The sequence below is a fragment of the Hippopotamus amphibius genome, chromosome 1 (genome assembly GCF_030028045.1).
Source record: "Hippopotamus amphibius kiboko isolate mHipAmp2 chromosome 1, mHipAmp2.hap2, whole genome shotgun sequence".
In the NCBI taxonomy this organism is placed as follows: domain Eukaryota; kingdom Metazoa; phylum Chordata; class Mammalia; order Artiodactyla; family Hippopotamidae; genus Hippopotamus; species Hippopotamus amphibius.
Genome location: NC_080186.1, coordinates 3,951,062 through 3,964,799, shown reverse-complemented (window position 1 = coordinate 3,964,799; position 13,738 = coordinate 3,951,062). Strand labels below are relative to the sequence as shown.

General features: G+C 53.7%; 1 protein-coding gene across 2 annotated transcripts in view; it reads left to right on the top strand.

Moving 5' to 3' along the window:
* Positions 1–13,738, top strand: part of NPHP4 (nephrocystin 4) — a 120,699-nt gene that overhangs the window by 28,369 nt on the left and 78,592 nt on the right. The window contains exons 7-9 of one of the 2 annotated variants that reach the window (XM_057703523.1): positions 7,803–7,939; positions 9,899–10,080; positions 10,765–10,891. In XM_057703523.1, the coding sequence (XP_057559506.1) occupies positions 7,803–7,939; positions 9,899–10,080; positions 10,765–10,891 (446 nt within the window). Of the gene's footprint in view, positions 1–7,802; positions 7,952–9,898; positions 10,081–10,764; positions 10,892–13,738 lie in introns of both variants that reach the window. The other variant, XM_057703513.1, reaches the window with a different exon arrangement.

Sequence of the window (13,738 nt, the reverse complement as noted above, 5' to 3'; positions counted from 1 at the left end):
TGACGTGTCTGTGTTCTCCCAGGAGGGCGGAGGAGTTAGTGTTACCGACAGGCAGGCGGAGAGAGAACGTCTTGGCCGTGCCGCTGGGACTGAGAAGGTGAAACCTGCATCCGGCTCTGAGCCCCGCCCACGGGTCCGGGAGGCACTGGCAGCCCCGCTGTGACTGCGCGGGTATGAGGCACCTAGGTCTGCACCTGCGGGGAGCTCGGCTCACCTGCGGGGAGTCTTTCCGACCTGGGATTCTGGGTGTTTAAACAGAATGTTCTTGGGGCCTGAGGTGTATCCATCACCAGTGGGTGTCAGTAGAGCTGCAGATAAAACATGAGAATATGCAAGCGGAGCTCGGACCTGCTCCTGTGTCCCTCCCGGAAGCAGAGGGACGAGCTCAGGTGCCCAGACGGGCCCGTGTTTGTCCTCAGCATCTCAGGTGGGACTGGGGGGGTCAGGGGCCGCGTTACAGAGAGCAGTTCTGGATTCAAGGAGCGCGATCCCAACTCCCTATCCTGAGCTTGTGTTTTTGGAAGAGCTGAGCCCCGCTGGCCTCTGGTCTGCCCCCCGGCGAGGAGTGCTGGCACTCGGGCGTTTACAGATGCAGGTGGTGCCTGTGAGATGGCACAAAGGACAGTTTATGTTGTTGTTGTTTAAAAACAAATGTCTGGAGTTGATCTGGTGGGTGGGAGGGGGCTGCCTTCACACGGCAGGAGCTGCGCTCACTCCTGTGGGGGAGAGGGGGCCGAGGGCAGCCTCCTCTCCAGTCCCCGAGACCACCGAGACCGTGGGGAGCAGAGACCCCGACGCGCAGCCCCAACTCGTGGCCCCGCAGGCACCGAGCCCGCTGTCTGTCAGCGGTTATTGTCTCTGTTGTAAATTCTGCTGAGGACCTCACGGGTTTTTGTGACTCACTCTTGAAAAAGGGTGTCTTTGCTGGATAGTGGTTTATGGCCCTGAAAGGCCAGGGCAGGGCCTGGTGCTGGCCTTGGTGGTGGCAATCACTTGTCTAATTTGCAAATGGCTTTTGTTTTATTTTTTTTATCACATTAAAAAAAAAAGTTTTTGGCTGCATCGGGTCTTAGTTGCGGCATGTGGGATCTTCACTGCAGCATGAGGGATAGTTCGTTGCAGCGCGTGGGCTCTTTGCTGCGGCGCATGGGCTTCTCTCTAGTTGTGGCACACGGGCTCCAGGGCATGTGCACTTTGTAGTTTGCAGCACGTGGGCTCTCCAGTTGAGGCACGCAGGCTCCGTAGTTGTGGCGCGCAGGCTTCGTTGCCCCGTGGCACGTGGGATCTTAGTTCCCGGACCAGGGATCGAACCTGCATCCCCTGCACTGGAATGTGGATTCTTAACCACTGCACCTCCAGGGAAGTCCCTATTTCTCTTATTTTTATTTATTTTTTTGGCCGTGCCATGTGGCATGCAGGATCTTAGTTCCCAGGACAGGGATCGAACCCAGCTTGGGGTCCTGACCCCTGGACCTGCAGGGAAGTCCTGATTTTGTTTTCTTTTGATGCTGTGTTGGGACTTGGATATTTGTTCATTTGTAAAATGCCACAAAACAGGAGGAGTGAGTTGTTTTCAATTGAAATGTGGACTGAGGTCCCTGTAGGTTCCCATGTGGTTTTAGGAAGTGAGGCAGCCTTGCAGCAGCTGCAGGAGGCCTGGCTGGCACGGGTGGCACGCGGTGCCCCGGGCACCGGGCTGGGCAGTCCGTGCAGGGGGCTCACCGCTGCCAGTCACCCCTCGTCCCCTGCTTGGCCCGGGTCGCTGCCCGCTGCTCCCGGGACCCGTCCCCCCTCCCTCCTGTATCTGGAGCGCCGGGCCGCCAGCTCTGTGGTGCGGGGCTGTGCCGGGGCCGGCCGGCCCTGCCTGGCCCCCAGCTCGCTGACTCCAGCCCCGGCCTCCGCATCTGTTCAGCCCGAGCTCGGCAGCTCTGTCCGCAGCGCTGACCTGCCCGCCTGCCGCACGGCGGCTCGGCTGGGCTGGTGTGTCCCCGGGCCGGCCCGCTGCTTGCCTGCCCGAGGCGCTTCCCCAGCCCCGACCTGCCCCTGCTGCAGCTTAACAAGCAACATCCGGGTCCCGGCTGGGCCCGCACCCCAAGCCTGAGCCCCTTGTCTGGCCGCGGGCTTCTCCCCTGGGCTTCCCAGGCTGCGCTGACGGCCTGCCCTCCCCGAGTCTGGGAGCCTGGCTTCTCGATGCCCGGGTCGTGACTGCGGTGCCCTGCGGTGAGAGGGTGAGGGGGACAGGGCTCCCCGCTGCCGCTGCGCGCCAGGGGCCGGTGCCGCTGCAGCTTCAACGCTGGTCCTTTGTACCCTCTTAGGGCGAGGACAGTGAAAATGACAGAATTAATCTTTATTCAATAAATTCAGTAAAACGAAAAGTTTTCCCTTCCAATCTCACTCCCCAGAGAAAAGCGCTGCTAATGCTTTGGTGTGTACCTTTTATATACTAATTTGTTCATTGGTTCATTTATTTATTTGTTGATTATTAATTTGTTCATTGGTTCATTTATTTATTTGTTGATTACTCAACACGAATTTGTCGAGTAGAGCCTGTGAGCCGCAGGCCCCGCGCTGGGGCTGGGGGTGCAGCACCGCCCTCCTAGGGGAGAGTCAGGGGTGGAGGAAGGTGAGGACCCACCTCAAGTCTAACCACGTCCTCACGGGCGATAGGGGGTGTTTCAGAGTAAATGTGCACCGGCTCAAGCTCATTTCCATTCCTGCCTAAATTGTTCCTAAATTTCGTTTTCATCTTTTTGCCGCTGTTGCCATGCTCTCTCTGTCTTGTGGGGTGTATTCTGGTGAATGAAGTACCCTCGGCAGGAGAGCTACGTGCCCCGGAGGCTGGGTCCGGGGTGGGGGTGGGGAGGACCCTGTTAGGGCCTCGCGGGGAGCTCCTTGGGCATCCGGGGGGTGTTGCCAAGCGCTTCCCTGAGGGATGTCGCGAGGGTGGGGTTCCTGGGGTCCCCATTTTCTCCGCAGTGCATTTGGGGGAATCTCAGAAGGAAATGGATGCCGTGACGTGGGGGAGTGCTGTTGCTCCAGAGACTTGGCAACAGATGGGTGAGAGCTGGACCTGGTTACAGAGCCCGAGCACGGGGGGCCGCCGTCCCCACCCCAGGGAGGGCAGCTCTGCCGAGGCCCCCGCGTCTGTCCTGGCCGCCGGTGCTGGCTGGCTGAATGACTGAATGACAGTGTCGGCGGCAAAGCCGTGCTCGTGGGCGCTGCTGGAATGTCCGGGGAGAGCCCGGGGCTGGCGGTGGTGCCCCGGCTCCGCTCCTGGCCCTGTGTGGCCAGTCTCTTCTGTAAAATGGGGTCATTATGAGGACCTGCCCAGAGAGGTGCGTTTGGGGAGCAGATGAGTTGGGTCAGTAAAGCACCACCCTGGGCACCAGGGAGTGTCCAGCAGGCGTGAGCTGCTGCGCTTTGGTCAGGAAAGTTCTGTCTTGAGCTGAGCTGAGAGGGCCCCTCCCTGTGCCTGCCGCGGGTGTCTGGGAGGTCGGCTCTGTCTCCTGTGGGAGGGCCCTTCAGAGCTGTTCTTTCTTCAGTTGTGGCTGCTGGAAGCTCACAGAGCAGGCCCCGGCCAAGCCAGGTTGGGAGCTGGGCGCCTGGTGCTGGGAAGGGCGTCGGTTCCGGGTTTGCTTCTGTTTCTGGGGCCGCCTGCAGATGGGGCCTGGCTGCTGCTGTCTCACCGTCCAGTGCGTGGTGACCATGGGGTGGCCTCTGGCCTGGGGGCCGCGTACACCCTCTGTGGGAGCCGCCCCCGGGGAGGGCACTCGTTTCCCATTCATGCTCCCGTGGAAACAGGACGTGATGTGGGGGGAGGTGAGCAGGTCGCCTGCGGGGGCGTCCCTTTGGGGTTGGGTGACTTTGCCGCTCAGCAAGTCAGGGAGAGGACGCTGGGTGCAGCCCGTGTGTCCTCCCTGTGCGTTCACAGGCGGCGCCCCCAGGCTGCTCTCTGCCCTAGAGATGAGAGGATGGGGTGTCCTGGGGGTCCCAGCTCCCTGGGCTGAGTGATAGAGGCCCAGGTGGGGGGCAGGGTGAGATGGCACCGAGGGGAGAGTGTGGGGGTGAGGGGCCCCGAGTGTGGGGTGGGGAGGAGGTGCGGGGTCTTACCAGGAGTACAGGGAGCTTGGGGGCAGGGGTTGTGGCCGCCTTACCTGGACCCCCCCATGACCACCCACAGAGCCCTGGGCCACTTGACTTTGAACACCTGTTTTGGCCAAGAGTTTAGTTGTGATCAAGAGTGGAGGGATCCTTTAGTAACCGACGCGCGAGCCCGTCTGGGCTTTAGAGCAGCGAGCACATGCTCGTGCAGCTCAGGGTCCCGGGAGACGGCAGAGGTCACGTGTTAGAAACGCTGACGTCACTGGAGGAGGATGCGTCCTGCCGTGTGTTGCAGACACTTACCTTGCAGAATGCACGTAATAAGGGGTCTGCAAGAATAAGGGGTGACACGCGTCCTTTCCGTGTCCCGCCTTCCCTCTCTCCCTCTGCTCACCTCCTGCTGCTCTGCCCCCCCCCCCCACCCCAGCATCACTCCCCCTCCTCAGCTCCCAGAGGGGCCCTGCAGCTGCCCGGGTCCCTGGAATCCTGCAGGGACAGTCTGTACCGCTTCCTGGGGGTGGGTGCGGGGGGTGTCTGGGGTTCCCGCCTCTTGCTGGGGGAGGTGGGCCCTTCCGCCGTGCCCTCCCCGCCCCCACCTTCACTCTCCCAGTTCAGGATGTGCTTCAGACGCTCGCTTGACCATTTCATGGAAGGCTGTACTTTGTGTATTTCTTTACTTAAATCATGTTAAAATAGACACATGAAATGTACTGTTTTAACTGTTCCTGCACGTGCAGGTCGGTAGCGCTGAGCACGTTGACGTCACGGAGCAGCCCTCCATCTCCAGAATGTTTTCCTCCTGCAGAGCGAGACTCTGCTCCCATGAAACACGGACTCCCACCCCCGCCCCCAGCCCCTGGAGGTCTCCATCCTACTTCCTGGCTCAGAATTTGACTGCTTTAAGGACCTCATATAGATGGAATTATCCAGTACTTGTCTTTCCACGACGGACTTACATAATGTCTTCAACGTTCATCGTGTTGTACCACATGCCAGGATTTCCTTCCTTTTTTAAGGTGAATGACATTCTGTCGTGCGGATGGGCCACGTTTTGTCTGTCTGGCCGTCTGTTGATGGGTTATTTCCACCTTTCAGCTGCTGTGAATAATGATACCTGCACTGTTAACTGGGTCTGATTCAGCAACTGACCTGCTTTAAACATTTGAAAAATGATGAAAGGAATCATAAGCTTTCTCAGAAGTATCAAGTCTAGTGCGTACTTGTGATGGGGAAGTCATAGAAAACCATAAAGACGGAAATGAAATGATCTGTGATTACTGTCTGCAGATATACATGTACAGGCCACCATCAGATAGTCTACAAATAATAACTGCTGGAGAGGGTGTGGAGGAAAGGGAACCCTTCTGCACTGTTGGTGGGAATGTAAATTGGTGTAGCCACTATGGAGAACAGTATGGAGGTTCCTTGAAAAACTAAAAATAGAGCTACCATATGACCCAGCAATCCCACTGCTGGGCATATACCCAGAGACGATGGAAACTCTATTTTGAAAAGACACATGCACCCCGAATGCTTATAGCAGCACTGTTCACAGTAGCCGAGACATGGAAGCAACCTAAGTGTCTATCCACAGATGAATGGATAAAGAAGATGTGGCACATATATACAATGGAATATTACTCACCCATTGAAAAGAATAAAATTAAGCCATTTGCAGCAACATGGATGGACTTAGAGATTATCATACTGAGTGAAGTAAGTCAGACAGAGAAAGACAAATATATGATATCACTTATATGTGGAATCTGAAAAAAATGATACAGAGGAACTTATTTATAAAACAGAAATAGACTCACAGACTTTGAAAACAAGCTTATGGTTACCAGAGGGGGAAGGGGTGGAGGGATAAATTGGGAATTTGGGATTGACAAATACACATTACTGTGTATAAAATAGATAAAAAACAAGGACCTACTGTATAGTACAGGGGACGATATTCAATATCTTGTAATTATCTATAATGGAAAAGAATCTGAAAAAGAATATATATATATCTGAATCACTTTGCTGTATACCTGAAACACTATAAATCAATTATACTTCAATAAAAAAAGAACAAGAATAGAGCACTACTCCAAAAAATGATATACATGTATGTATGTAAATGCATATATTGTAAATAAAATTGTCATCAAATGGACTATTTTCACCTACAATAGCATAATTTTTTTAAAGAGTATTGTTATTTTATTTATGTTTATTTATTTATTTATTGGCTGCATTGCGTCTTCGTTGCGTGCGGGCTCTTCTCTAGTTGCGGTGAGTGGTGGTTTCTCTTGTGTGGAGCACGGGCTCTAGGCACGTGGGCTTCAGTAGTTGTGGCACGTGGGCTCAGTAGTTGTGGCTCACGGGCTCTAGAGCGCAGGCTCAGTAGTTATGGCACATGGGTTTAGTTGCTCCACAGCATATGAGATCTTCCTGGACCAGGGCTCGAACCCGTGTCCCCTGCATTGGCAGCTGGATTCTTAACCACTGCACCACCAGGGAAGCCACTCATGATTATTTTTTGATTGTTAAATAATCTTTGACAATATGATTTTTTCCCTCATTTTATGTGGATGAGAAATAGATTATTTAACATTCTCCTATTATTGAACATCTGGTGGCTTCTTATTTTTGTCTGTTACAAATAATGTTCTAATGAATATTCTTGCAAATAAAGCTTTGCTTCCATCTTTGGTTATCTTGCTAAATAGATTTAAAGCTGGCATTACTGGGGCAGAAGGTAGATGTGGATATTTTTAAGACTCTTGATACACACAAAGGTAAAGAGAAAATTACCTCTTAGCTGTACTGATTTATGACCTTCCAGCAAGATAGAGTTCTTTTCACCACAGTTTCGTCAGCATTGAGTCATGTCAGTTTTTTTTTAACTTTGGAATTGGCTTTTCAAATTGAAGACCTTGTACCTAAATATTTAAATAATCATAAAAATTTAGGAAGAGACAGGACCAGACCCAGAAAGATGACGCTGATGGGGACGTAAGGGGCAGCCCCCCGGGGGGTGTGTTTGCCAGGGAGCAGTCGGCTTTGGCTCCTTCCGCCTGTGTCGGCGTTTGCTCCAGAGCCCGTGGAGAAGCCTCTCCAAACAGACGTGATGCCCCCCTCTTGTGGCTGCGTTTCCACGTACCTGCTCGGTGTGGGTGCTGGGCTGGATGCCAGGGCTCGCTCTCCCCTTCTGTCCTCCTGGAGCTCACCGTCCGTGGTGGTTCTCAGTTGGGGTGGGACTTGCCTCCAGTGGTGCCAGCCCAGCCCGAGTGTCTGCTCATGGCCCTGCCGTGCTCACGCTTATGCCTGCGTGTTTCCACGTGGTTCAGGGTGAACGTAATGAGATGAGAAAGGACATAGTTGGCTGTGTTCTTGCTGGAGAGAGAGCCAAGTGCCGGGGACAGATGTCACTCTGCCTCCGGCCGTCTGTGTACCCTGGATGGCCGAGTTGGAAAATGTGTTTCTGGCGGGGGGGTGGGGGGTGGGGTTTGGGGCAGAATTTGGACTGAAAATGAAATTTGCACTTGTTTGATCCGTTTGGCGTCTGGGCTCCGGTTGTGAGTCCCACCCACCTCAGCGGTGCCCACACTGCCTTCTCTGTGCTCGGCCCGTGGCCTGCACCCTCGTGGGTGGGAGGGCCCTCCGGCGGTTTTGTGTCCACGGGTCAGCCATCCGAGCCTCTCGTTGTGCAGGGGACGCCCTCCGGAAGCCTCGCCTTCAGAAGCCTCTCACGTGGTACCTGGACGATTTGTTCTTCACGCTGTATCCCTCGCTGGAGAAGTTCGAGGAGGAGCTTCTGGAACTTGTGATCAGCGATCACTTCCGGGAGGTACAGTCTCAGGTCGGGGAACTTAGTCTGAACAGCGCAGGTGGGAACTGCGGGCGGAGCTGGGGAGCTGCCGGCCTCTTGAGCCCCCAGGTGGGCCGTCCAGCCCCTGGGGACACCTGTGGTCCTGTCTCTTCCTCTCTTTGTGGCTGAAGAGGGACACTAGCCCGTTGTCTTAATTTTGATGCCAACGATGGTGCTGTTATCCTGAGACATTAATTAACATTCACCTTGATGTATCTTAATCAGTCCTCATTTAAAAGTACGTTGTCACCAAATGAGCATAGGGAAACCTGTAAGATAATCCACATTTACAAGGGACACTTTGAGGATATTTGAGGATATTTCTAAGGAGACGCCTAGAAGTCTCAACCACTTTGCCCCATTGAAGCAGGTTTCTGGAAGCAGTGCCCCCCCAACCCTGCCCAGTTCTGCCTGTCTGTGGTACACTGTCCTGCAGACTCCGCACCGTGGCGCCCCGTCCCCACCACGGGTCTTTGAACGCGTGGCCCACTTCCCTGCCCGCTCTTTGTCTGATCCCTGCACAGCCCCTCTCAGGCTTCAGGTCCCCGTGCAGACCTGCTGCCACGAGCTGCGGGCAGCGTTCCCCCTACTTCGTTTCTCTGGGTGCTTGGCCCTCTCGGAGACACCTGGTGTCCTTACCTGTTCACTGGTGGGTTGTCGGTCCCTCTCTGGAGTATTTGCACCAGGAGGACAGGGACTTGGTACACTTCACCACGGCACCTGACGTGCCCAGAACAGTCGGCACATGGTAGGTCTTCAGCGTGTATTTGTGAGAACGAATGATGCAGTCAGCGGGTGCCCATCCTGGCAGTCCATGAAGTTAGCATATTAATCTCACACACACACACACACACGAGTGTGTGTTCGCGCATGAATGGGATGGACCTTTCTCTTACTCTCTACCCATTCCTGAAAATGCTGCTCTGTGTAACGTGGTCTCTTGTGAAACAGACACGAAGCCGAGAAGAGGATGGAAACAGCGTCGTGCATTTTCTTGGTGTAGTTCCTGCTCTTTTCCTCTCGCTCAGAGTGGAGTAGGTTGTCTGAGGGTAGAGGTGTTGAAGAGCATCATTGTTGAACTTTATATATTCCCATTAAGATCACTTCATTGTGTGTTTTTACTCTCTGTATTTTTTGTTCCCATCCAAGCGGCAGATACTCCGTTATTGCCTTCGTTTTATTTTCATGACGTAAAGATTAATGGGCTGAATAAAGGTCCGTTCAGCGTGATTAATGGGCAATGAGGAAAATGCGAAAATTCAAGGGTCATTTTGCAAAGATCACATAATTTAATGAACAGTAATAGCCTGGAGGAATATCCTTGCTCATTTGTTAGAGGCCTGTACATTTTTTGTTGTTGTTGTTGTTAAGATGAAACACTGTAATATCCAGTGATCACTTTGGGGCAGATACCATTTTTACTGGTTTATGACTTACTGCCTAAATATGCCCCCTCCTCCTGCTGCCCCGTCCACCCCAAGTCTCAGGTGTCTGAGTTGGGGGAGGGCAGAGGCGTGGAAACTCCCAGTGTTCAGCCTCCAGGCACCTCTATCATCGCCTGCCCTTAACTCTGGGGGCTTCTAGACCTTGGAGCCCCAGGTTCTGTTGGAGGTGCTGGGGTTGCCAGTTTGCTGCGTCTTGAGAATTGTAGCTGAAGCTTGGAAACCTGGAGCGAGAGTTAGCTGACTCAGGCATCTAAGGGTCATGTTGCTCTTTAAGATGATGGTACATGATAAACGCCCAAAGTACCTAGAAAATGCCCTAAGGCAAGCCTGCGCTGATTGGATGGTGCTTCACTAAGTTCCGTCTGGTCTGGAATGTCTGAAACCTGTGTTCTAGTTTCTTCTCTCTGCTGGGGCTCTCCACGGGGAGCTTTTCTGGCGAGCTCCCTCCCGGCTCCACACTGACCTTATTCTGTGCCACGTGTGCTTTTCCCAGGCGGGCAGCCCGCTGGATGGCGGTGCCCTGGAGATCTTGGAGCGGCGCCTGTGCGTGGGTGTGCACAACGGGCTGGGCTTCGTGCAGAGGCCGCAGGTGGTGGTGCTGGTGCCCGAGCTGGAGGTGGCCTTGACGCGCTCTGCCAGCTTCAGCAGGAAAGTCGGCTCCTCTTCGAAGGCCAGGTATTTCCCCTGGGGTACCAGGTCGGCAGCCGCGTGGAGTTAGGCGGTGTGGGTGGGCACCTGACCAGGGATAAGAGTGAAAGGCAGTCCTTACATGTGAGGTGTGCGCCCACCCACCCGGGTTCTTCCCGGTGCCTTTGATTCCTCTCGCTCAGCCGTCCCATCAGGAGCTGACCTCTGTGTTGCGAGGCCGGGAGGATCCTGTTTTTGTGCCGTGATGGTTTTGGGGTTAGCGTTACAGATGCTTCCAGCTCCGGGCCCTGGCCTGCTCTCCTCCAGATGTGCCCTGCGCCACAGACCCAGAGGGCCACAGACCCAGAGGGCAGTGAGCTCTGCCGCTCTGTTCAGTCCCGTGCTTCTCAAATCACAATCCGAGACGTGGCCCTGGGTGCCCTTGTGAAGCTGGAGGAGGCCAGCCTTGGAGGGGGCGCCTCCCTGGAAACCTTCCGTCCTCCTGAGACGAGCGCTGGCAGTTGGGGGAGTGTTGATTGCGGCACCTGGAAAAGGCCCTGGTTTGGGAAATCACCTTGGTGGCCAGACACACCGAAGAGCTCAGCGCCCTCGCTCGGGGGGCCTCACTGTGGCAGCAGCGCCCGGGGCCCCGGGGCCCACACTGACGGTGGGGGCGGGGGGCGGGCAGTGGGAGCCCCCCTGACACGCCGCTTCTCTGTGCTCTTGGCCCAGCTCTGGAAACCAGGCTCTGGTCCTGAGAAGCCGCCTCCGGCTCCCTGAGATGGTCCGCCAGCCTGCGTTTGCCATCGTCTTCCAGCTGGAGTACGTGTTTAACAGCCCGTCGGGGGCGGACGGCAACGTAAGGACCCCGGGTTGTTTCAGGTTATCATTAGCAGTGTGGATGGCAGGCGTGGGGGATGACTCCAGGGAACACTTGCTCCTGGTGGTAGCTCTGGCCTAACCAGTCCCGTCTAGTGCGGACATCCTGCTGGCAGGTGGTGGGAATAGTTCAGCAGGCGTGATATATCACAGGAGCGTTAATTCACAGTTATTCAACCAATAATTATTTTGAAAAACTGAGGCCATTTTAATGCATTTTTCAAATGATACGAAGTGTAGTAAAGCTTGAATCTGCACAAGAGCTGAATGTTCTCTTAGAGGGACGTTGTGTGTGCCCACATCAGAACTGAGAGTAAGAATTTATGGGATTCAGTGGGAAGAAATGTAACAAAGAGACGTCATTTACATTATTGACGCAGGTTTTTTGGAAAACCCAAATCATACTATTATTAAGATACGGATTTTTGTTTGAAAAAGCACATGCCATTTAACAAGCAAATTAAAAATTAAAAAAAGGCCAACAAGACTCCATCCACGGTGGTCAGTCTGCCTGCATCACCGTGCAGCTGAGGGCAGGGCAGGGGACTGAGAGCGGTCTTGGGGGGCCTTTGGAAGGAGAATGGGGTGCCGGCACAGCGGTGGTGTTACTTCCTGACCTCCTCTGGCAGCAGCGAACCGACCTCTCCGATGTCTGCCCCTCGCCGTGTAATTCAGAGTCCTAATCAGGGGAACAGACCCAGAGCAGGTATCCTGAGTGCATCTGAGCCGTGGTCCTTGTTGTCCTCACGAAGCTCTTGTTTCCAGCTCTGCTTCTCTTTCTTTGTTGCCAGAAATTTCAGCTAAAATGCAGCTGTGTGCAGGTACGCTTGTCTGTGCAGGGCGGGCACTCTGGGCCTGGGGTGGGGCTTCGCCAGGAGGGATGGGGCTTCTGGGGCCTCCCCATCCCGGGGGGCAGTTCACGGGCTCAGGTGTGGCATCGCTGGTGCTGCCTCCGGGCGTGGGCAGGGGGCGGCACACAGAGGGAGCCCCCGAGGAGCAGCGGGCCTGGCGCCTCGGTGGGGCGGCTCCACTTCGCTCTCCACTCATTTACATTCAGATCGCATCCCCTCGAGAATGTTAATTATAATTCGCTTGCGATTAGGAAGTCTGTGCCGGAACCTCTGTGTCTTGCCCGACACTTGATTATTATTTTTTAACTCTTCCTCGAGATGCTTGCCCGCTGGCAGGTGGATGCACCGCGCGTTGTTGCCTCGTGGAGCTCCTGGCATGTGGCTTGTAATAGCTCATCAATTCTTTTTGATGTGGAGGTTTATCTTAACACGGAATATTGGATTCCATTTTACTGTCATCAAGTGTACCTTCTTCAGTGTAATCTGGAGAGGAAATGTTCCGGTGTCTGAAATGATTTTCCGCACAAATTACTTGCTGCGTGGAACAGTGTGGGTGGGCTAGCGTTCCGGGGTGGAAGCTGAGTCCGCATTCCCGTCACGACCACACTTGGACGTGGAGGAGAAAACGACGCTGATGCTGCCGGCGTGGGCTCTCGCTCCTTCCCCCGGGAGTGTCCCAGGAGGGGACGGCCCATGGGGGCCTCCTGCAAGGTCAGGGACCAGGCCTGGAGGGACGGGTGGCAGCCAGCACGCTCCGGCTTCCCTTTGCAGTCCATTATGAAATGTGACTTCAGGTGCCTTCAGCCTGCAAATTCTTTTCTCCCTTTTTTTTCCTTTTAAGAAACTCTATGTGGTGGACCTTCCACGTGTAAACAAAAGCACACTGGATAGTAAAACAAGCCCCAGGGAGCTTCAGCCATCGTCTGCTTTGTGGACAGTCTTGTTTTGTCCATTTTGATTCATTTGGAAGCAAATTCCAGTCATAATTGCATCTGTTTTGATTATTGTAAACATTTTGGCATGTACATTCTTTTAAGACCTTTTTAGTATGGAGAATTTTAAGTATAAAGATAGAATCGTATGATGAACCCAAAGACTGTACCCATCGCCAGTCTCAGAAGTCATCAGCTCATGGCCAGCCTTGTCTCTCCCTTTCTTTCCTGTGCCCATTCCTCCCAGATTATTTTACCTATTTTTAAAAATTTGGCCTCACCACACAGCTTGCAGGATGTTAGTTCCCCAAGCAGAGATTGAACCCGCGCCCACTGCAGTGAAAGCTCGTGGGCCTAACCACTGGACCGCCAGGGAAGTCCCCCTCCCAGATTAGTTTATAGCAAATCCTAGACCCCACGTCATCGCCTCTGTGGACAGAGCAGTAGGTCTCGCCAAAAGAAGGGGTAAAACATTGCTGCAATACCATTGTCACACCTAAACAACTAAGGTAAAGCTCTCCGTATCAGCCTGGGTGTACTTTTTTATTTATTTATTATTATTTTTTTTGGGGGGTACACCAGGTTCAATCAACTGTTTTTATACACATATCCCCGTATTCCCTCCCTTCCTTGACGCCCCCCCCTCGAGTCCCCCCCACCCTCCCTGCCCCAGTCCTCTAAGGCATCTTCCATCCTCGAGTTGGATTCCCTTTGTTATACAACAACTTCCCACTGACTATTTTACAGTTGGTAGTATATATATGTCTGTGCTACTCTCTCGCTTCTTCTCAGTTTCCCCTTCACCCCCCGCCCCCTCCCATACCTCGAGTTCTCCAGTCCATTCTCTGTATCTGCTTCCTTATTCTTGTCACTGAGTTCATCAGTACCATTTTTAGATTCCGTATATGTGAGTTAGCATACAATATTTGTCCTTCTCTTTCTGACTTACTTCACTCTGTATGACAGATTGTAGTTCTATCCACCTCATTACATATAGCTCCATCTCATCCCTTTTTATAGCGGAGTAATATTCCATTGTATATA